This window comes from Lagopus muta, chromosome 3 (assembly GCF_023343835.1).
Source record: "Lagopus muta isolate bLagMut1 chromosome 3, bLagMut1 primary, whole genome shotgun sequence".
In the NCBI taxonomy this organism is placed as follows: Eukaryota; Metazoa; Chordata; class Aves; order Galliformes; family Phasianidae; genus Lagopus; species Lagopus muta.
Window position 1 is genome coordinate 38,699,237 of NC_064435.1, and position 19,226 is coordinate 38,718,462.

General features: G+C 51.3%; 3 protein-coding genes across 4 annotated transcripts in view; all 3 read right to left on the minus strand.

The window, feature by feature from the left end:
- LOC125691128 (lipoxygenase homology domain-containing protein 1-like) overlaps positions 1-4,177 on the minus strand; it is a 221,619-nt gene extending 217,442 nt beyond the window's left edge. For both annotated transcript variants that reach the window (XM_048940117.1, XM_048940118.1), the window contains exons 1-2: positions 3,837-4,177; positions 3,498-3,605 (exon numbers count right to left, since the gene is read on the minus strand). The gene's annotated coding sequence lies outside the window, so the exon portion shown is untranslated. The remainder of the gene's footprint in view (positions 1-3,497; positions 3,606-3,836) is intronic.
- Positions 4,178-5,753: 1,576 nt separating this feature from the next.
- Positions 5,754-11,818, minus strand: LOC125691132 (transcription factor SOX-17-like). The gene is made up of 2 exons (XM_048940126.1): positions 11,477-11,818; positions 5,754-11,390 (listed from the first exon to the last, which is right to left on the minus strand). Exons 1-2 carry the CDS (start codon positions 11,763-11,765, stop codon positions 10,462-10,464), a joined length of 1,218 nt encoding a protein of 405 aa, XP_048796083.1. The 5' UTR covers positions 11,766-11,818; the 3' UTR covers positions 5,754-10,461.
- A 1,890-nt stretch (positions 11,819-13,708) lies between these two features.
- Positions 13,709-15,970, minus strand: LOC125691133 (transcription factor SOX-17-like). The gene is made up of 2 exons (XM_048940127.1): positions 15,627-15,970; positions 13,709-15,540 (listed from the first exon to the last, which is right to left on the minus strand). The coding sequence occupies exons 1-2, from the start codon at positions 15,913-15,915 to the stop codon at positions 14,618-14,620; spliced, it is 1,212 nt and encodes a 403-aa protein (XP_048796084.1). The 5' UTR covers positions 15,916-15,970; the 3' UTR covers positions 13,709-14,617.
- Positions 15,971-19,226: the final 3,256 nt, after the last annotated feature.

Sequence of the window (19,226 nt, forward strand, 5' to 3'; positions counted from 1 at the left end):
TTCCAAGCTTTGACAATCAAAGTTAAAACTGACAGTGTTTGCCTTCCTGCTATCAAGGATAACAGAGGTAGACTTTGGAAATGAGTTTGTTTCTCTCACATGAGAGTGAATCATGAGAACTCCTGGAGGTTACAGATACTGGAAAATATCTGTAATTCCTGTATGCTACTGTAGTTCTATTTTAGGTAGTATGAAAAGTCAAGTTAATGTGGTTTGTTTATAGGAGACATCACAACGCCTTCATTGTTATTCATCACTTGGCACAGAGGGAAGCTTGGAGTATTTCCAGACAGTTCTCAGACCAGAGTAATTTCACATAACACTTAAGACAGCTGAAGAAGCAGCAGTAGCAGGAGGGATTTATCTAGCTCAGACACAGAGATTCACATCGCTCGAGAACACTTCAGATTCATGATAAACTTAACTCCAAAGGAACTACCTATATTGTATGAGCAAGTACATATTCCAGCCAAGATCCCTTTGCTGTTTCATAAGGCCGCAGGTTTTCAGTACAACTTGTGTCACATCTGCCAGCCTCAAATGGTACATCACAAATGACATTAGACTCTTAAGTTTAGGCAATGATGGAATTGTTTGGGTAATTAAATGATTTGAGGAAGAATACATTGGAAACCTTGAGAGAATATCTCAGAAGCTGCAAATGAGAACACAGTACACAGGAAAGTCTACAAGCTTTTCCAAATCTCAGAGACACACTACGGCCTTATTGCTGATGTAAATTCAAAGACAAAGGTAACTTTCCTGGCACCCAGTTATAAAATGTTTGAAACACTGTTCAGTTATTACGACATTTGGTCCTTTCCTCTAAACCATGAGCAAAAATAGTATTGTAAGATTCTGAAGAAAGAAGCATCTGAAAAGATTAGTACATACCACAGTATGTCTTTGTCTACAAAGTCAGTTTGTCAAGCTCCTCTCCATGGAACAGCAACACAATTTTACACATGGAAAGATCCCTTTCAGATCTCTAACCTCTGTAAAACACAAGAATATTAAAACTGACAGAAGTGACTGGCTTAAAAGCCTCCCTGATAACTTTCTGAAAAAGCATTTATTGTGGTTGTAGATCATCAACAACATCCAGTTTCCAACAACATCAACAACAAAAAAAAGAATTGCCACTAATGGCAGCATCACTATGACACAAACAATAATCTTACTATTGAAAAAAAAGATTGATCATTGAAAACCAATATGAAAGGCAGATTGTTTGTAACTCACAACTGGCAATATTTTCTGAAGGTGTTGGATAGTGGAGTGAGCAATGGAGGAAATGGAGCAGTGAAGGCAACAGTTCTTCACCAAGAAAGAGGAAAAAGTACGGTTGCCAAGTTGCTCATCAGGAGAAGTTGGAAGCAGCATAGGTTACACAGCAGGAGTCTAGGAAATTTATTATATACCATTTAAGGGAAAATTCTCATTTTATATGCACCTTCCTGCACTGCCAGCCCTTAAATGAGCACACTGCATGCACCTGAGTTCTCCTGGGTAGGCCCTGCCTTCCCACCAGGTGCTCAATCACTGTTTCAAGCCAAGACTTAACATCTTCACTACAGAATCATAGCATTGCACAGACTGCAAAACCTTAAAGATCATCAAGTCCAACCACAACCTACCATTCTATCCTAACTCCAACAACCCTCTGCTAAATCATCTCTGTGAGCACCACATCCAAACGGTTTTTAAACATCTCCAGAGACTCAGTGCAGCCAATATTTTTTTTTCTTATGTAAAGCAGTAATATTGCAATGTTGCATAAAGTAAATCCAAACTAAAATACAATAAACAAATTGATTCTGAGTTAGGAAGAGCAGTTAGATGTAAAACATGCTCCCCTTCTGAAGCTTGGGATTTATATAGTTATTTCTGTAATACTGGGGTTACACGCACACAAGTTTTATGAAGGCTATTTGGGAACTTTAAAATGAAAATTCATGTCCAAGGATGTGTGTTGTAGCCACAGACCATTGTACAAATAGAGGAAACAGAGCAAATACGTCAAGGCTGTCAGGCAACTGAACAAGTTTGAACATGTCATGCTGTTACTGCAGCAGGCAGCTTCACTACAGCAGTAAGCTCCTATTGAGTGAATTGTTAGTAGGGCATCTATTTTGACAGCAATAGGTACTCATTCCAAATTAGCCTGGGTATACCAAGCACTTCTAGGAGGAGAGGCTGAAGGAGCTGAGACTGACAGAATGCTCAAGGAGGTCCCATTTAATGTATATAAAAAGGGAAATGCAAAGAGGACAAAACCAGGTTCTGTTCAATGGTGCCCAGTGCCAGGACAAGAGGCTATGGGCACAAACTGGAACTCAAGAGGTACCCTCTGAACACCAGGCAGCATTTCTGTGCTGTTGCAGGTGACTGAGCACTGGCACAAGTTGGCTAGAAAAGTCATAGAATATCCCAAGCTGGAAGAGACCCATAAGGACCATTATGTGCAACTCCTGGCTTCCAGCAGCCATACATTTTCTACCTAACCTCTAGAAGAACTCCGTTCAACATTTTGGAATTGCCTATTTCCTGTGCTCTTAGGAGGCTGCACTTAACAGTAACCAGTACTGATGGACACCAATGCCTTCAAAACCAGTTTTCTGGGGACCCTACTAAGTAAGCTTCCTGAGCAGCCTGAAATCTGTTCCCTCCAAGGCTGAAGTTTTGGTGGTAGCATTCCTTCTATACCCAGAGGCTGTGGAGTCTCCTCCTTGAAGATCTTCAGCAACCACCTAGACACAGACCTTGGCCCCCTGATCTGTATTGTCCTCACTGGACCGGGAGTTGGGCCTTGAACTAGCAGACTCATCCAACCCCAACCGTGCTGTGATTCTGAAAATCCAAATAGCTCATCCTGACTGGCAGGAGCACTGAAGTTGTTAGGAATGAAAGCATATTCATGTCCAGTTCATCCTTAAGAACTCACAGGCCCCTATCAAAAGAAATAACATGGTGTCACATCGGATCGCTTACATTCTGCTAACACTAGATTTATTTAGCAAAACAAGAAAGTGGTCTGCTCTCTGCTTCTAAGCACAGACTACACACAGTGCAATATTTCATTGATTACAGAGGGAGGTGCTGCAAAAACCCAAGCCTTGAGTAGTACTGAGCTGCTTTTCTCTGACTTCTTAGACAACACTGACGCATTGGAGGCTACCTCTCAGGCGCCACCTGGAGTTTCAGGCACTTGCACAACTACAGCTACCACGAGAAGCTCTCGGAGCTGACAAAAACTCAGATAAGTTGCTCCACCTACAGTTCTATTGACACTGTTGTCAGAGCAAAACCGGATTGAAGTCTATAAGTGCATATATTTTGCCTTGAATCAGTGTTATTGGCTTTGACACCATGAAAAACATTTGTGGTACTACAATATCAGATTTGTCACTCAAGTTAAAGCCCTGACACAGGATTTTCTAATTGAACATTTTCTTTGCTGTGATTTAGCAGTGGTGCCCAGAGCTTGATGTACTTACTTGATGCAAATTTTTGTTCAGATCCTTTATTTTCCATCACGTCAAGGCTCTCAAATTTCTAGAGGAATTGTTTCAATGACTGACAGGTTGCTTGGAGAATTGTCTGTCCTGAAAATCAATTTAAATTTATAAGGATGAAGTGTGAGTTTTGAAAGACAAAGCCTATTTCTTTATATCTTCCTACCAGAATAGACTACAAATGATTATATAAGCTTCCTTACATAAATATGTTAAACCACTGAGTACAACTAACCCATCTGGACTGAAGCTGCTCAAAAGAAATGGTTTAAGTGTTGTAAGTGGTTATTTTTAGGTTATTTTTGCATAGATTAAACATACCTGTCTCAGAGAATCCTTGTATCTTCTTCCCCTAAAATACTGCTCTGACCTATTCAGAAATGGTAGATCTACTCTTATTTTTGCCTTTTCATACAAGTTTCTCAGTCTGTTTTCAAAGAATGCTTGCAGCAGAATACCATAGGAAATTCTGGTTGAATCTTGAGATGGCAACACTTTCATCTTAACAAATGCCAGCTTATTTCCTATGTGTTAAATAGTTCTCTACAGATTTAACCAATTGAGTACTCCATTCATCAAGAAAAGGTGTTGATAACAAACAGGTGTTGTATTCCAATTCAATGGTGAATTAAATCTGTTCCTCTTAAAGCAAGCCCAGCACATTTTGAATCAAAATTCTTAGAATAATATTGGTGATTTTGTAACACTACGCTTTCTGACATCATATTCAAAAGTATGAAACATTGATACATTGCATTAATCTGATACCAGAGCTGCTTTCTATTTCTTACAGAAAACATCTGAGAATTTCGCTGTTGATTTTATACAAGTAAAGTGGATGTACATAGATATTTTGATAAAATATGCATGGAATCATAGAGTCACACACAGTAACTGACAAAAGTGATACCTTTCGAAGCATGAAAAAGATTACATAGCTATACTGTGTCTTAGAGTCTTGTCCCATCAGTAATACCATTCTGTGCATTTGAAACTGGAATTTGTATTGTATCAATCAGTTTTGATACTGTTTCTTCCAGCATCCTTCTGCACAAAATGCCCATCAGCTGGACAAAAAAAAAAAAAAAAAAAAAAAAGAAAAGAAAAAATATATATAGTGGAATGGGTGAACTCTTTGCTGACAGGTTGGGCTCAAAGAGTTATAGGGGTTACAATGGCTGGTGTTCAGGCACTGGTGGGGTTTCATAGGGCTCCATTTTAGAGTCAGTTCTCTTCAGTGTTTTCATTAATAACTTGGATACAGGGCTTGAAGATTTACTAAATCGGTTTGTGGACAGTTCTAATTTGGGAGGAACTTTTGACTCCCTTGAGGATAGAGAGGCCTTGCATAGAGATCTTGACTAATTGGAAAGCCCAGCAATCACCATTTGCATGAAGTTTAAGGAGACAAAGTGCTGGACTCTGCACATGGGATGGGCCAGCTACAGATATACATACAGGCTGAAGGATGAGATGCTGGGGATCAGCCCCACAAGCAAGGATGTGGGGGTTCTGGTTGACAGCAATCTGAACGCTAGTTAACAGAATGCCCTGGTAGCTAAAGAGATCGATTGTGACCTTGGATTGCACCAGGCCCAGCACTGCCACTGGGTGAGGGAAGGGATTGACCACACTGCACTGCTCACCTCAAGCAGAGTGTGGTTTGGGTACCACAATATAAGAAGGGCATAAAACTGTTAGAGAATGTCTGCAGGAGAGCTACAGAGATGGTGAAGGGTCTAGAAGGCAAGATGTGTGAGAAGCAGCTGAGGTCCCTGGGTTTGCTCAGCCCAGAGCAGAGGAACTGAGAGGGGGCCTGATGGCGACTGCAGCTCCTCATGGGGAGCAGAGAGGCAGCTCTGAGCTCTGCTCTGTGTCACAGCGACAGGGCCTGAGGGAACAGCATGGAGCTGTGTCAGGGAAGGGGCAGCTGGGGTTAGGGAAAGGGTCTGCACCAGAGGGTGGTGGGCATGGAACTGGCTGCCCAGGGCAGGGGGTATGGCCCCAAACTGCTGGAGTTCAATGAGCATTTGGGCAGTATTCTCACATACAGGGTTTGATTTGGGGTAGTTGTGTGGAGTCAGGAGTTGGACTTGGTGATCCTTATGGAGATATTGCAACTATGAATATTCTATGGTTCTATGAATTCACAGTTATGGGTTCATCCTTCCAGTTAATTTGGACACAATTTTTACCCATAAAAAATATTCTTTATCTCTGTTGAACAGGGAAGAAAATTTTGTTTTAAACAGGATGTGTGCAGGATAAATTCTGCTCCTAAACTGTAACAAGAAGCTTTAAAGTAAATCAGACACTGCAGTGTAACTCCACAATGCCTTGGAAGGAACCCAAGATTGCTGGTACCTAAATATATTCTCTGTGGGTAAATGGAGCTGCCACCCTCTATGCGAACAATAACTATATTCCCCTGATAACTCTGTAGAATGCCCCATGAAACAAGCTTTCTCTCTGATAAGGAAAAAGATGGAAATTTATTTCCTCGGAATCATCACTTATTAAATACAAAGAACACGGTGAAATCCTACTTTAAACAGCTACATGATGAAATTTGATTTTAATGAATGTTGTTTCCAAAACCTACTTCAGCGTTTGTCAGTGACTGATCATGACTGCTCATGAGTGATCTGTTTCATTTATGTCAGGTGATACGGCATAACCTTTGTGGTTCAGTTTCTTTTTTTGTTTTTATTTTCAGCCTTAGCCAATACTCTAAGAGTTGTGGCACTTTCAAATGGAAATGACACGTAGAGTAAAATGCATTAATGCTTTAATTATGTCTAAGGCAGACACCTTAAAACTGCACTTAACCTCAAAAAAAAAATCAATGTTACAATGTACTAATTGATTTCCAGACAGAAAGCCTTCCATGAGCAGTAAAACATCCCAGAGAAATCCCCTGTTTCTACACAATCATGCACTCATTTAACTAAATATATTTTTAAATCACTGGAGTAAGCCAGGGCTTATTCATAAATTTCCCTGACAAGAAGAATAAATTAATCATCATTTAGGACTATGCTGACTAAGTTAAATTGGCTTTATTCCACTACTAGCCTAGGTTTATCTAGCTCATACTGTACCTGGATTTAAAATGTATCTATCAGTTCTGATTAGTAATCATTCAGCATACAGCCATTAGCATTTTGGTTGCTAAAACACTTCTTGCATTTCCCTTATCTAAATATCCACATTCATTTAAGAATGGCTAAGCTTTTCAATAGGTAAATCAATAGTTTAAAGAATGTTTGCAAAAGGAACAATATCAATTTTGCTACATTAATATGTAAACAAAATAATGTGGCCTCTATAAAAATAAAATAAAATAGGTAATAAAAATCAAATAAAGTTATTTTATATATACGATTAAAGCATTTAAGAGCATCCATATCCAGATTTCCCATTTACTGGACTGGACTGAAGATACAGTGGCTTGAAAAGAGGATGACCCTTCTTTCATCATGACAGAAGAAATCATAATCTCTTTAAAAATTCCAGAAATGTGCTCTGATTCTTCCTTGGGACAGTTGGAACCACCAGACACTGGCACGTACAATACACATAGGTGCATGCCCTCATTGTGCAGCAGGACCACAAGGAGTACAGTGGAGGACTCATGCTCTGGTCTGCGCCTCCCACAGCATTCCTGTTGGTTCTGCAGGTGCAAGCCCCAGCCACACACAGCAGCTGAGCACCCAGGCTGTACAAGGGAAGCTCTTCACCATGCTCAGTGTAGCCTGTGAACACAAGACATACTGGATTATCCCTATGTAGGATTTTTTGAAAAATACCCATGTTATGCTTGAAGCAGTACAAAAGCTAAATTACATTGCAGTTCCTAAATCAGTGCCCTCAGAAATCTCTCAGAAATAGTCCAATGCACAAGTACAATGCTCAGCTGATGCTGAACACGATACAGACGCAGATGTCCTCAGACCTTCCAGTTCAAGAACACAATGTCAGTTGTCTTTATCCTCAGTAACGTATTTGGACCACAGATTTTCCATCTCAAACAGCTGGCTATAGAAGAGTACAGGAGAGTCCAATAACACCATACACTTTTGAAAATAAAATTGTTCTTTCAAAGAAATTAAACTGAACCTAAAAACATTTTGCTGTACAATTTAATATTCAGTCCAGGGTAGGCATCAGCTCAGTGTCAAAGCTCAGTGTCAAAGATGTGATTGGCATTGTCCTCTGTGAAAATCCAGAATGGAATCTATAAAAACCAAAACGTGTGATGAGGAACACTGGGGCATGAGATGTGAAGCAGGAAAGCAAGAGAAGAAGCTCATAATGAAACTACCATCCAGCACAGCAAAAGAACAGAAGAGATGAAGGGATGTCATGCATTAGAAGGAGGGCACAGATGGGGCAGGAAGAGAATCAGGATTACACTAAGGAGGAGAGATGCAATTACAGAAAGGGGACAGCATATGAACAGATTTCAGACAAAGGAAAAAATCTTGGACTCTGGAGAAGTGACTAAAGGAACTGGGGCTGTTTAGCCTGGGAAAAAGGAGGCCGAGGGAAGACTTTATTGCTCTCTTCAAATTCCTGAAAGTGATTGCAGCCAGAGCCAGGTTGGTCTCTTCGCACTGGTGATGGGTGACAGGATGAGGGGAAATGGCCTCATTGCACCAGGGGAGGTTTAGGTTGGATATTAGGAAAAACTTCTCTACAGAAAGGGTTGTTAAGCACTGGAATAGGCTCCCCAGGGAGGTGGTTGAGTCACCATCCCTGGATGGGTTTAAAAACTGGGTGTGGTGCTCAGGGACATGATTTAGCAGAGGGTTGTTAGGGTAGTATGGTTAGGTTGTGGTTGGACTCTACGATCTTTAAGGTCTTTTCCAACCTGAGCAATTCTATGATTCTATGAATAGAAAAAAAAGATGTACAAACTCAGTAGGAATGTTAGAGATATTACACAAAAGGAAGAAAGCAAATTTGCACAACAACAGGAATATCATCTAGGCAAAGAACATAGTAGAAGGAAACTATAGCAAAAGCAAAGATGCTGAAGTAACAGCTTCATTATGTAAACAATAATCAAGCCAATTACTGCACATCCCCAGCTGTCCTCAACTTTTAACTCAAAAACCCACTGACAATGTTTGTTTCTTAATCTTCACCTTGTCTCAGGCCAAACACAGGCTCTTTTAACAGGATGGGATACATGCTGTGTTTGATGAGGCATTCCTCAGTTTCTGCTTCAATTAATGCAGGTGGTGAACAAAGGTCTAAGAAAAAGGCAAACAGCAAATGAAAAAGGAACCAGCACCAGAAGGTCAAAGGAGGCAGAAAAATGGTCACCTCAAGGTTAAGGCGATTTAATGATACTTCGGAGAACTACATTTTGTGTTTGCTACAATTAAAGGTCTACATAATTACAGCAACTGCAGATGAGCTTTTTCAATTTCACAGACACACAAAGTTCTGAAAACCCAACTCCACTGGAGTGGACAGAACCAGGATTTCCTCCGAACTACATAAAATGACTTCTCCAAAGTACAACACACTTTGCTCAAGTATGCAGTTACAAGATTATTTGAAAATAATTCAGCTGATCTTTTGTATGTGTGACAGGTGTTCAGCAAATGGCCATTATAATAGACCAAAGTTACCATAAGTTTTACAAAGCTAAGCATGGATTACATAATCAGAGTCTTGGCTGGATTTCTTCAATGACAATTCAGCAAACTAAAAATCTAGTGCAAAATAAAGTATTTCTAGCTGAAATTATTTATTATAGATGTCAGTGATAGCACTTTTCAAGCATCACTTATGAATTAATGTCTCTGACATTCTAATTAGTCAATACCAGTTGGCCCTGGCCAACGTCTTCCCATGGGAAGCATCACCAAAAGCATCATGGATGCTTTCTGCATAAGCACAGTTATAGTGAGACAGGGGTGTAGCTCCATTCTTAACGATGGCAAAAAACCTCACAGGGGCATAACAAACAGTGAAGCAGCACCTGCCTCAACGGGTAATGGATGTGAGCAGTTGGGTGAGAGCAACTGAGATGAGCATGTGGGCATCCCACACCCTACCAGAGGAAATCTGAAGCCTAACAGACAGAACCTTCATTGACTCAGGGGTAGGTGACAGAAAGTGAGAGCACGTGAAAATGCAGCATAGATGTCATTTATGAGTTGTTGCAAACAGTTGGCAGGAAACGCTATGTAAAGCAAAATCACCTTTGAGTCTGCAGGCATCTACATTCGACAAGTTCCTTTAAAAGCAGCATCTCAAATTTACCTGGATCCTTCTGTCACAGATGACAGCTCAGGGCAGGATATTTTCCCCAGTGCATTTAATGACAATCATAAATTCCAACTAGCAATTAGAAAACAGAAATCAAATCAACATAAAATCTCAACTCAGCATGGTCACATAATGTCTGATTTGAGGAGACACGTCGGCACAGCTCCATCCACACAGCGCTGGAACAGGAACGCAGCTACATCAGAGACGAACGTCTTCAGTGAAACTGTTATGGCAATGAAGCATGACACGGCACCGGCAATTCCCTCACTCCACCTCAAGACATGACAGCTTTTGTTGCCGCTGCGTCTCCCTACAGGACCGTAGGACCAAACAAAATGACAGAAAGAGCTGTACAGCCATTTATTATCCTAAGTATAAAAAAAAAAAAAAAAAAAAAAACTATAAATAGAGTACAGGTAAAATCAGCTGAGGAAACCGTGCAGACAGTAACAGCACCAATGCAGCAGGGAAGATGCTAATTTCGGGTATGGATGACAACTGAAGTGCAGCCACACAGGCATGCCAGTGCGAGATCACCTGGGAACAAGGCTACTCGCTTACGGCACTTCCAACCCCGACGGGCTTGTCGAAAACGTCCCGAGAAGAGTCCAATAAATTACAGAAACAGGAGCGAGGAGTTTCGGCGCCGCCGCAGCCCTCAGCCGTCGGCGTAGCCGCAGTAATAGACGGCGCTGCTAGCGTCCGACACCACGGCGGAAAGCGGCCCCGCGGCCTCGGGCGACGCCAGCCCGGCCACGTCGTGGCCCGCGAAGGGCGGCCCCAGCTCGGCCTTGCAGGCGAAGCGCAGGTACTGCTCGAACTCGCTGCGGTCCACCTCGCCCAGCAGCTCCTCCTGCGGCAAGTGCTCCAGCGGCTCCCGGCACGCCGCGGCTTCGGGCGGCGGGGACGGCTGCGCGCCCAGCGCCACGGGCACGGGAGCGGGCGGGCCGCGGCCCGGGCACAGCTGCCCGTAGTAGTGCGGCGGCGCCGGGCAGCCCAGCAGCCCCTGCAGCGGGCCGCCCGGCCCCAGCTCGCCGGCAGCGGGGTGCGGGTGCTGGTGCGGGTGCTGGTGGTGCCGCCGCAGCGCCGCCCCCGCGGGGCTCTCGCCCGCTCCCACCGCCGAGAAGTCTCCCGCCGCAGCCGCCGCCGGGCCGTAGCCGACGTAGGGCCCCGGCGCGCACTCGTCGTGCGGCCCCGGCGCGAAGAACGGCGCCTCGCCGTGCGCCGCGTCCAGCGGGGACGGGTCCGGCGTGGGAAGCCCGAAGCCGTCGAAGGCGGCGCCCAGCGGCGGGCAGTCCCGATAGCGCCCCGGCCCCGCCGCGTAGCCGCGCTCCGCGTAGGGCAGCGCCAGGCTCTCGGCGCACGTCCCGATGCCGCCTCCGTCGGAGCCCAACGCCGGCGGCGCCGCCTCGGCCGCGCCGTGCTGCGGGAAGCCGCTCTCCGCACGCTTCAGGCGCTTCACCTGCTTCCGCCGCCGCGGCCGGTACTTGTAGTTGGGATGGTCCTGCATGTGCTGCACCCGCAGACGCTCCGCCTCCTCCACGAACGGCCGCTTCTCCGCCAGCGACAGCGCCTTCCACGATTTACCTGCGCGCACAGCACCGTCACCGCGGCCGCCCAAAGCCCGGCCCCGGCCCCGCGCCCTCCCCCCGGCCCTCGGCCCCGGCGCTCACCCAGCATCTTGCTGAGCTCGGCGTTGTGCAGGTCCGGGTTCTGCTGCGCCAGCCGCTTGCGCTCGTCCTTCGCCCACACCATGAAGGCGTTCATGGGGCGCCGGATCCGCGCCTCGCCCTTGCCGCGCCCGCCCGTCGTGCCCGTCTCGCCCTTCGCCTTGGCCTCGCCCGGCGGGCTCAGCGCCTCCGCCCAGGGGCACGGGCCCAGGGCCGGCATCATGGCGGGCAGCGCGCCCCGGCCCTGCGCCTGCTCCTCGCTGCTGGCGTAGCCCGCATCGGGGCTGCTCATCGCGGGGCGCCCGGGCCCCGACGGCTGCAAACAGACAGACGGGCGCGCCGCTCGCTGCCCGCTGGCGGCGGCCGGCTCCCGCCCGGCTCTATTTGAGCAGCGGCGCGGCCAATGGGGCCGCGGGGGCGGGCGCGGCGCGGGGCGCTGCCGGCGATTCCGCGGGGCGGCCCCGGGGCTCCCGCCGGCACCTGAGCCGCGCTGGGGCCGGACCCAGTCGCTCCGGCCCGATCCCGCCTCCCGCGGTTCGTGTCGGGGATGCCGCGGCGGGTGGTGAGAGTAGGCACGGAACTGGTGAGCGATGTCATGTGCGGTGGGACACCGATCAGCTCTGTGGTTCTGCCCTTTCGGGCTTCGTGGTGATTGAGCGCACCTTAAAGCTAACCCCACGAACCGCGCTGCACTGATCCGGAGGTTTATGTCTGGTACAGGGGGAGACAGATACACTGGAGCAGGGATGCTGGCTTCCTTCGGGCCCCCGAGGCACCCGCGCTGGGGTGGGGCTGAGCTGGGAGATACTTTGGGACAGGGCAGAGCGGGCACTGCCGTACTATGGGGGCTGATATAAAGCCAAAAGTCCGACCCAAACCGTCGGAAAATCCCACTTTCCCCGACCTGCCGCGCTGTTCCTTTTCCTCTGTGAGGCGCTTCAGCGACCTGCCGCGCTGCCCTCCCCGGGAGAAGAGGAGCGGAAGCAGAGGGCCGAGAGTGGAGCAAGCGAGATCCCTACGGCCCGGCGAGGGACATCAGAGGCCGGAGTTGTCCTCCGACAGTACGCGGTTTTGCGGTACCCGCAGCCCTCCCACAGCCCCAGCTAAGGCAAATAATCGGAGCGGGCCTGAGGGCTGCTGTCGGTGCCCGCGGGCATCCCTGGCGCTGAAGGGGCTCCACGTCTACAGGGAGACACGGGGTTCATTTGCGGGTGCTGGTGATCAGCTAAAGAGGATGCATTCAGCCCTGTTTCCTAATCACCATGTTTATTTAACACAGTGTATTGATAATCGCTGCCAGGAGATGCTCAAACATACCAACAGCGTTAGAGTGATTTGGTTCTAGACCAAATGAAGTGATTTTCCTCCACAAAGTCGTGAATAGGGTGAAGGGAAAAGTGAATTTGGGGATAGTGGTGGATGGCAACTGGACATGAGCCAGCAGTGTGTCCTCACAGCCGGGAAAGCCAACTGTATCCTGGTCTGCATCCAAAGCAGCACAGTCAGCAGGGCAAGGGAAGTGATCCTGCCCCTCTGCCCTGCACTGGTGAGACCTCACCTGATGTAGTGTGTCCACATGTGGAGTCCTCAGTACAGGAGAGACATGGGCCTGTTGGAGGGCGTCCAAAGGAGGGCCACATAATTGATCCAAGGGATGGAATATTTCCCCTATGAGGACAGGCTGAGAGAGCTGGGGCTGTTCAGCCTAGAGAAGAGGTTTCAGGGAGAGCTGATAGTGGCCCTTCAGTATCTAAAGGGGTGCTATAAGAAAGAAGGAGACAAACTCTTTAGCAGGGTCTGTGGTGATAGGACAAAGGGAAATGCTTTCAAACAGAAAGAGGGGAGATTTAGACTGGATATAAGAAGGTGTTTTATGATAAAGGTGGTGAGGCACTGGCACAGGTTGCCCAGAGAAATGGTGGATGCTCCATTTTTGGAGACAATCAAGGTCAAGCTGGACAGGACTTTGAGCAACTTGATGTAGCTGCAGATGTCCCTGTTTGCTGTAGGGGAGTTAGACTAGATGACCTTTAAGGGTCCTTTCCAACTCAAACTATTCTACGATTTTTGTGAATTTAATCAAACCCCGTAGGTTAAAACTGTGAGGAAAGTAACACAGCCACTGCTCAAGCACTGTTTATATCCCGGGCACCATCTGGACGCTGCTCTGTGTGCAGAGTAAGCACGGACCAGCAGAGAGGGCTGCCCACGTTCGTGTGCTGAGCGCCGCTTCCGCCATGCACCTGTGGGAGCCTTAAGGGAGCACCTGGTGGGGCTGCCAGGAGCGCAGCGCTGGGACAGAGCTCTGCAGCCGGAACGGGTGGGTAGAGGAGGGGAGATCCTCTAGCAGGTGTTGCACACTGCCAGCGGGGCTACGCCTCGGGAGGCTCAGCGATGGCGGGCAGCTTGCACCTGGCAGTGCCTATTTGCCAGTGGCAAAGATAGTCAAGATTATTCTGTTACAGGAATTACTTTAAGGAAATTAAAAGTGAGGGTTCGTGAGCGCTCCTCGTATTGTGCTGCTGTAGAGGAGCACCTCCCTGCCATCGTAGGTTTTAATGTGGTCGGATCGGTCGCAGCCGTCTCGGAAACCTACCAAATAAATGGTCAGAACATCAGAAACAGGGGAGGAGACAAAGTCTGAACATGGAACACTACGCATACACCTGGAGCAGTGGGACGGCAGGGACGACCAGCAGCCTGTACCAGAGGCGAATCCTCACTGCAGGGGCACCCACAGGAGCAGCGCAAGAGCAGCGGTGGCAGTCTGCAGAGCGCGATCGCACCTCTGCGAGGAGATAACGAGGGGAGGTTTTATTATTGTCACTTTATTTGGAAAAGTGCAAAAATACTCTGTACACGACCAATATATAAAAACCCGAACTCTGTACAACGTTACAAAACCATCCCGATCTCCGCCAGGATCTCGGCTGTGAATGACATCCCCGCTGTGTGCCACGTAGGGGTTCCACGGTACGAACACTGCACCTCGCGGTGAGACAGAGACGGCGATCCTGGCATCGTTCGGAGCGCGGTGCGACCGCGGCACCCTCTGAATTCCGAGCGAACCCCGGTCCCGGCAGTCCTCAGCATCCGAATAAATTACATAAATAGGAGCGAGGAGTTTCGGCGCCGCCGCAGCCCTCAGCCGTCGGCGTAGCCGCAGTAATAGACGGCGCTGCTAGCGTCCGACACCACGGCGGAGAGCGGCCCCGCGGCCTCGGGCGACGCCAGCCCGGCCACGTCGTGGCCCGCGAAGGGCGGCCCCAGCTCGGCCTTGCAGGCGAAGCGCAGGTACTGCTCGAACTCGCTGCGGTCCACCTCGCCCAGCAGCTCCTCCTGCGGCAAGTGCTCCAGCGGCTCCCGGCACGCCGCGGCTTCGGGCGGCGGGGACGGCTGCGCGCCCAGCGCCACGGGCACGGGCACGGGAGCGGGCGGGCCGCGGCCCGGGCACAGCTGCCCGTAGTAGTGCGGCGGCGCCGGGCAGCCCAGCAGCCCCTGCAGCGGGCCGCCCGGCCCCAGCTCGCCGGCAGCGGGGTGCGGGTGCTGGTGGTGCCGCCGCAGCGCCGCCCCCGCGGGGCTCTCGCCCGCTCCCACCGCCGAGAAGTCTCCCGCCGCAGCCGCCGCCGGGCCGTAGCCGACGTAGGGCCCCGGCGCGCACTCGTCGTGCGGCCCCGGCGCGAAGAACGGCGCCTCGCTGTGCGCCGCGTCCAGCGGGGACGGGTCCGGCGTGGGAAGCCCGAAGCCGTCGAAGGCGGCGCCCAGCGGCGGGCAGTCCCGATAGCGCCCCGGCCCCGCCGCGTAGCCGCGCTCCGCGTAGGGCAGCGCCAGGCTCTCGGCGCACGTCCCGATGCCGCCTCCGTCGGAGCCCAACGCCGGCGGCGCCGCCTCGGCCGCGCCGTGCTGCGGGAAGCCGCTCTCCGCACGCTTCAGGCGCTTCACCTGCTTCCGCCGCCGCGGCCGGTACTTGTAGTTGGGATGGTCCTGCATGTGCTGCACCCGCAGACGCTCCGCCTCCTCCACGAACGGCCGCTTCTCCGCCAGCGACAGCGCCTTCCACGATTTACCTGCGCGCACAGCACCGTCACCGCGGCCGCCCGAAGCCCGGCCCCGGCCCCGCGCCCTCCCCCCGGCCCTCGGCCCCGGCGCTCACCCAGCATCTTGCTGAGCTCGGCGTTGTGCAGGTCCGGGTTCTGCTGCGCCAGCCGCTTGCGCTCGTCCTTCGCCCACACCATGAAGGCGTTCATGGGGCGCCGGATCCGCGCCTCACCCTTGCCGCGCCCGCCCGTCGTGCCCGCCTCGCCCTTCGCCTTGGTCTCGCCCGGCGGGCTCAGCGCCTCCGCCCAGGGGCACGGGCCCAGGGCCGGCATCATGGCGGGCAGCGCGCCCCGGCCCTGCGCCTGCTCCTCGCTGCTGGCGTAGCCCGCATCGGGGCTGCTCATCGCGGGGCGCCCGGGCCCCGACGGCTGCAAACAGACAGACGGGCGCGCCGCTCGCTGCCCGCTGGCGGCGGCCGGCTCCCGCCCGGCTCTATTTGAGCAGCGGCGCGGCCAATGGGGCCGCGGGGGCGGGCGCGGCGCGGGGCGCTGCCGGCGATTCCGCGGGGCGGCCCCGGGGCTCCCGCCGGCACCTGAGCCGCGCTGGGGCCGGACCCAGTCGCTCCGCCCATTGGGACGGGGGTGGCCGGGCCCGGCCGTCGGCGCAGTGATGATGGGACACTGCTGTTTATGGCCCCACGGCCACTGAAACGACAATGATACTATATAGGTTGAAGGAACAGAGCTTCTCCAATCGTGCCTACGCAGCCCGTGGCACCATGGACTGTGTTGTAGGCGTACTTGGAAGGCGGCTTGTTAAGAATTAGCCAAACCCTTATCAGCTTTCGAGTGATAACAGAAGATGTATTTGGATAAGGGCACCCTCTTTGGTCTCATAAACCAGCACCGGACGGATTCTCACTGAAACGAAACGAAGGAAGGCAGCATTGCCTTTAACTTGTTCGAACGTCACAATTCCTCACTCAGGCAGCTTAAAACTCGGTATCCCGCACCCGCCAGCCCAGTGCGGGTTTTATAAATGACGGATACAGGGAGCAAGGCGAGATGCCGACATTAGGGAGCCTCACTTCGAGGCGCTTTGCGTTGACGTTCCCCTCTCCCTCGTGCTGCTCAGTTGCACAACCCAGAACGACTCCTAGAGCTCTGACACCCCTGGGTAGCCCCGCTGCAGGGGCCGAACGGCTGTATGAGAAAGGGCACCTGCCCATATCCAGCCGGGAGCTGGGGTTCGTTTCACCTGGTTCACGCACACGCGCCGGCCCTGCATCTCCCTTATACCAGATACAGCAGAAAGCAGCAGAGTCAGCAACGGTGTTCGTCCCTGTACGTATGTGTGCTGATCACATCCTAATACATAATGCCTGCATCCCTACAACGACACAATGTATTTGTAAAAGAAATTCAGCGGGGTATTCTGCTTCACTTACATATTTATATATCATACAGACATCAATCACCATAGGGTTGGGGATGGCACTTGGAGCGAACTGGGGTGTTCCCCCAGCTGCCCCTGCCCTGGCCGTCGGGGCGCTTTTCTGAGGTTCCCTATGCCAGGAACTGCTTTGCGGCTGAGATTTATAGCACGTCCAGACCCCCCGGCTCTGGGCCGAGTGCCCGAGGAAGGCTTGCTGCCGATTGATACCCAGGGAACGTTCGGAATTAAGCGGCATCCGAACCTTATCTGAAGCACAGTCGTGCTCGAGGGAAGCGTACGTCTCTGCACAGGACAGAACACGCAGCGGAATGAAGAAAGCAAACCGGCTTCCGAGCAAAGCACTCGGCTAAAGACAACGGCGCGGTGCCCTGACGGGTCGGTGCGCTCACAGCCTCCCCCGGGCCGCCCCCAGCCCAGCCCGGAGCCGGAGGACACAGCAGCCCCGAGGAGCTCCCCGCAGCCCGGGTGCCACCTCGTCCCGAGTCCATCTCGTTACAGTGCCCGCCGCTCCTTTTCGTTGTGCTTTAAATAAATGGTTTCTCGAGTCCAGGGAACAAACCCTGAACGATCTCTCATTGAATATACTTCACGGCAATTTTAGGGCTGTCGCTTTCAGCAGAAAACGTGAGGGTGATAAACTGAGCTGCCGGCTTTGGGCCGGCTTTGTGCGGAGCGCTCGTCCAGCTCAGCGAGCGTGGAGCAAAGAACGTCAGGTGCGTTCTGAACACAACCGAGCCCAGCTTCGTGCAAGAGGGCTGCCAGCTCGGGGACCTTCCAGCGCTCCAGAGATGTTTTTTTTCTCCCGTTCTGCTTTCAGTGTCGAGGTGCTTTCGAACCCAATTCGCCGCATCCCGAGCAGCAAGGCCCCGCATCGCTTCCCCGAGCGCTCCTGGCGCCCCCGACCCCCTCCGGGCCCCGAGGTGAGCCGTGAACTGCCTCCCTCCCCCCCTCCCCCCCGCCCTCCCCCCGACTCCCGATGACCTTTTAAACCCGCCCAAGCGCTGCGCGGGGATCCTCCGCAGAGAGCCACGCTTCTATTTCGGGGCCCTCACGGAGCGCGCCGTTATCAGAGCCGACCACAAATGCCACATGAAAAGCAGCAAACATCCGGAGGGTTTCCTGCGAAACGAGCCTTTCTCAAGGCAGAGGCTTTTTTTTTTTTTTTTAACGCGTACTTAAAGGCAACTCTCTTTGCCTCCTTTAGGCAGTTCCAAACAGCTTACAGTGAGCTCTGCACAAAGAAATAGCCCCAAATAAAAGACCTTTCGGGACTTCGCGTTGAGAAAATGCGCGGTGCTTGGAGACGGTGTACTGCTAAAGGCATAAAATAAAATTTGAATTTAAAAATGTATATTAACAATGCATAACGGATAATATATATATCTCTTTCTAAACTCTTAGCATCTCGAAATAACCGCTTCTCATCCAAATCGCAGCTCCCAACATCCAAAAGGTGCCCGGTGCCCCTTCACCACCGCACACCGCACCCCGCCGAGCTGCCCCGAGCCCTCCGCCCCCACCGCACGCAGCGCGGAGCCGCCCCGGGCTCACAGCGGCGTCGGGCGGACACCGCGACGTTCCCGACTCCGCGGCTGCAGCGGGAACAGAGCGGCGTGCGGGATCCCGGGCGCAGGTAAAGAGCTCTTCACCTTGCCCGGCACCGCCCGGGGCCCGAGAGGTGCCGCTGCCCGCTGGAGACTGCGGGTTCAGCCGCTTCCGAACGGCCCGGAGCGGGGAAGGGAGAGCAGCGCATCGCGGAGGAGCTCGGAGCTCCCGGGAAAGGGTTAAACCCCGGCCCGGGGTTGCCGGCGCTGCTCGGGGCGGCCGTGCCGCCTTCCTGAGCCGGGGAGAGGGCATCCATCAGAGGCGTGGGAAGGGCGGGAGGGACGAGGGAAGACTGGAGAGAGTGGCTGGGGTGTGGGCTCCGAGTGAGTAACGCGTGAGGTTACAGAAACCCCAATGGGAACCTGGATATGGCTCTTTCTTCGTTTTAGGGACAACGTAATAGAGATCGGAGCCGCTCATTTTACCTGGAGATAAATTCACCATCACAAAGATCGCTAAGATCGCTAAGATCGCAAAGCGGCTGTGTTTTTCTGGGTGAAATTAAAATACGTTCGGATTGCACCAGGAGCTGTCATTGCGGCTTCCGTTCGAGGTTGAGCTGCACAGGACCGAGCACAGAGCAGTGCCTGGGGCAGGGCAGAGCTCCCCACGCCTTCATTTCCAAGAACACAAATCAATGGCAGTTTTTATACTT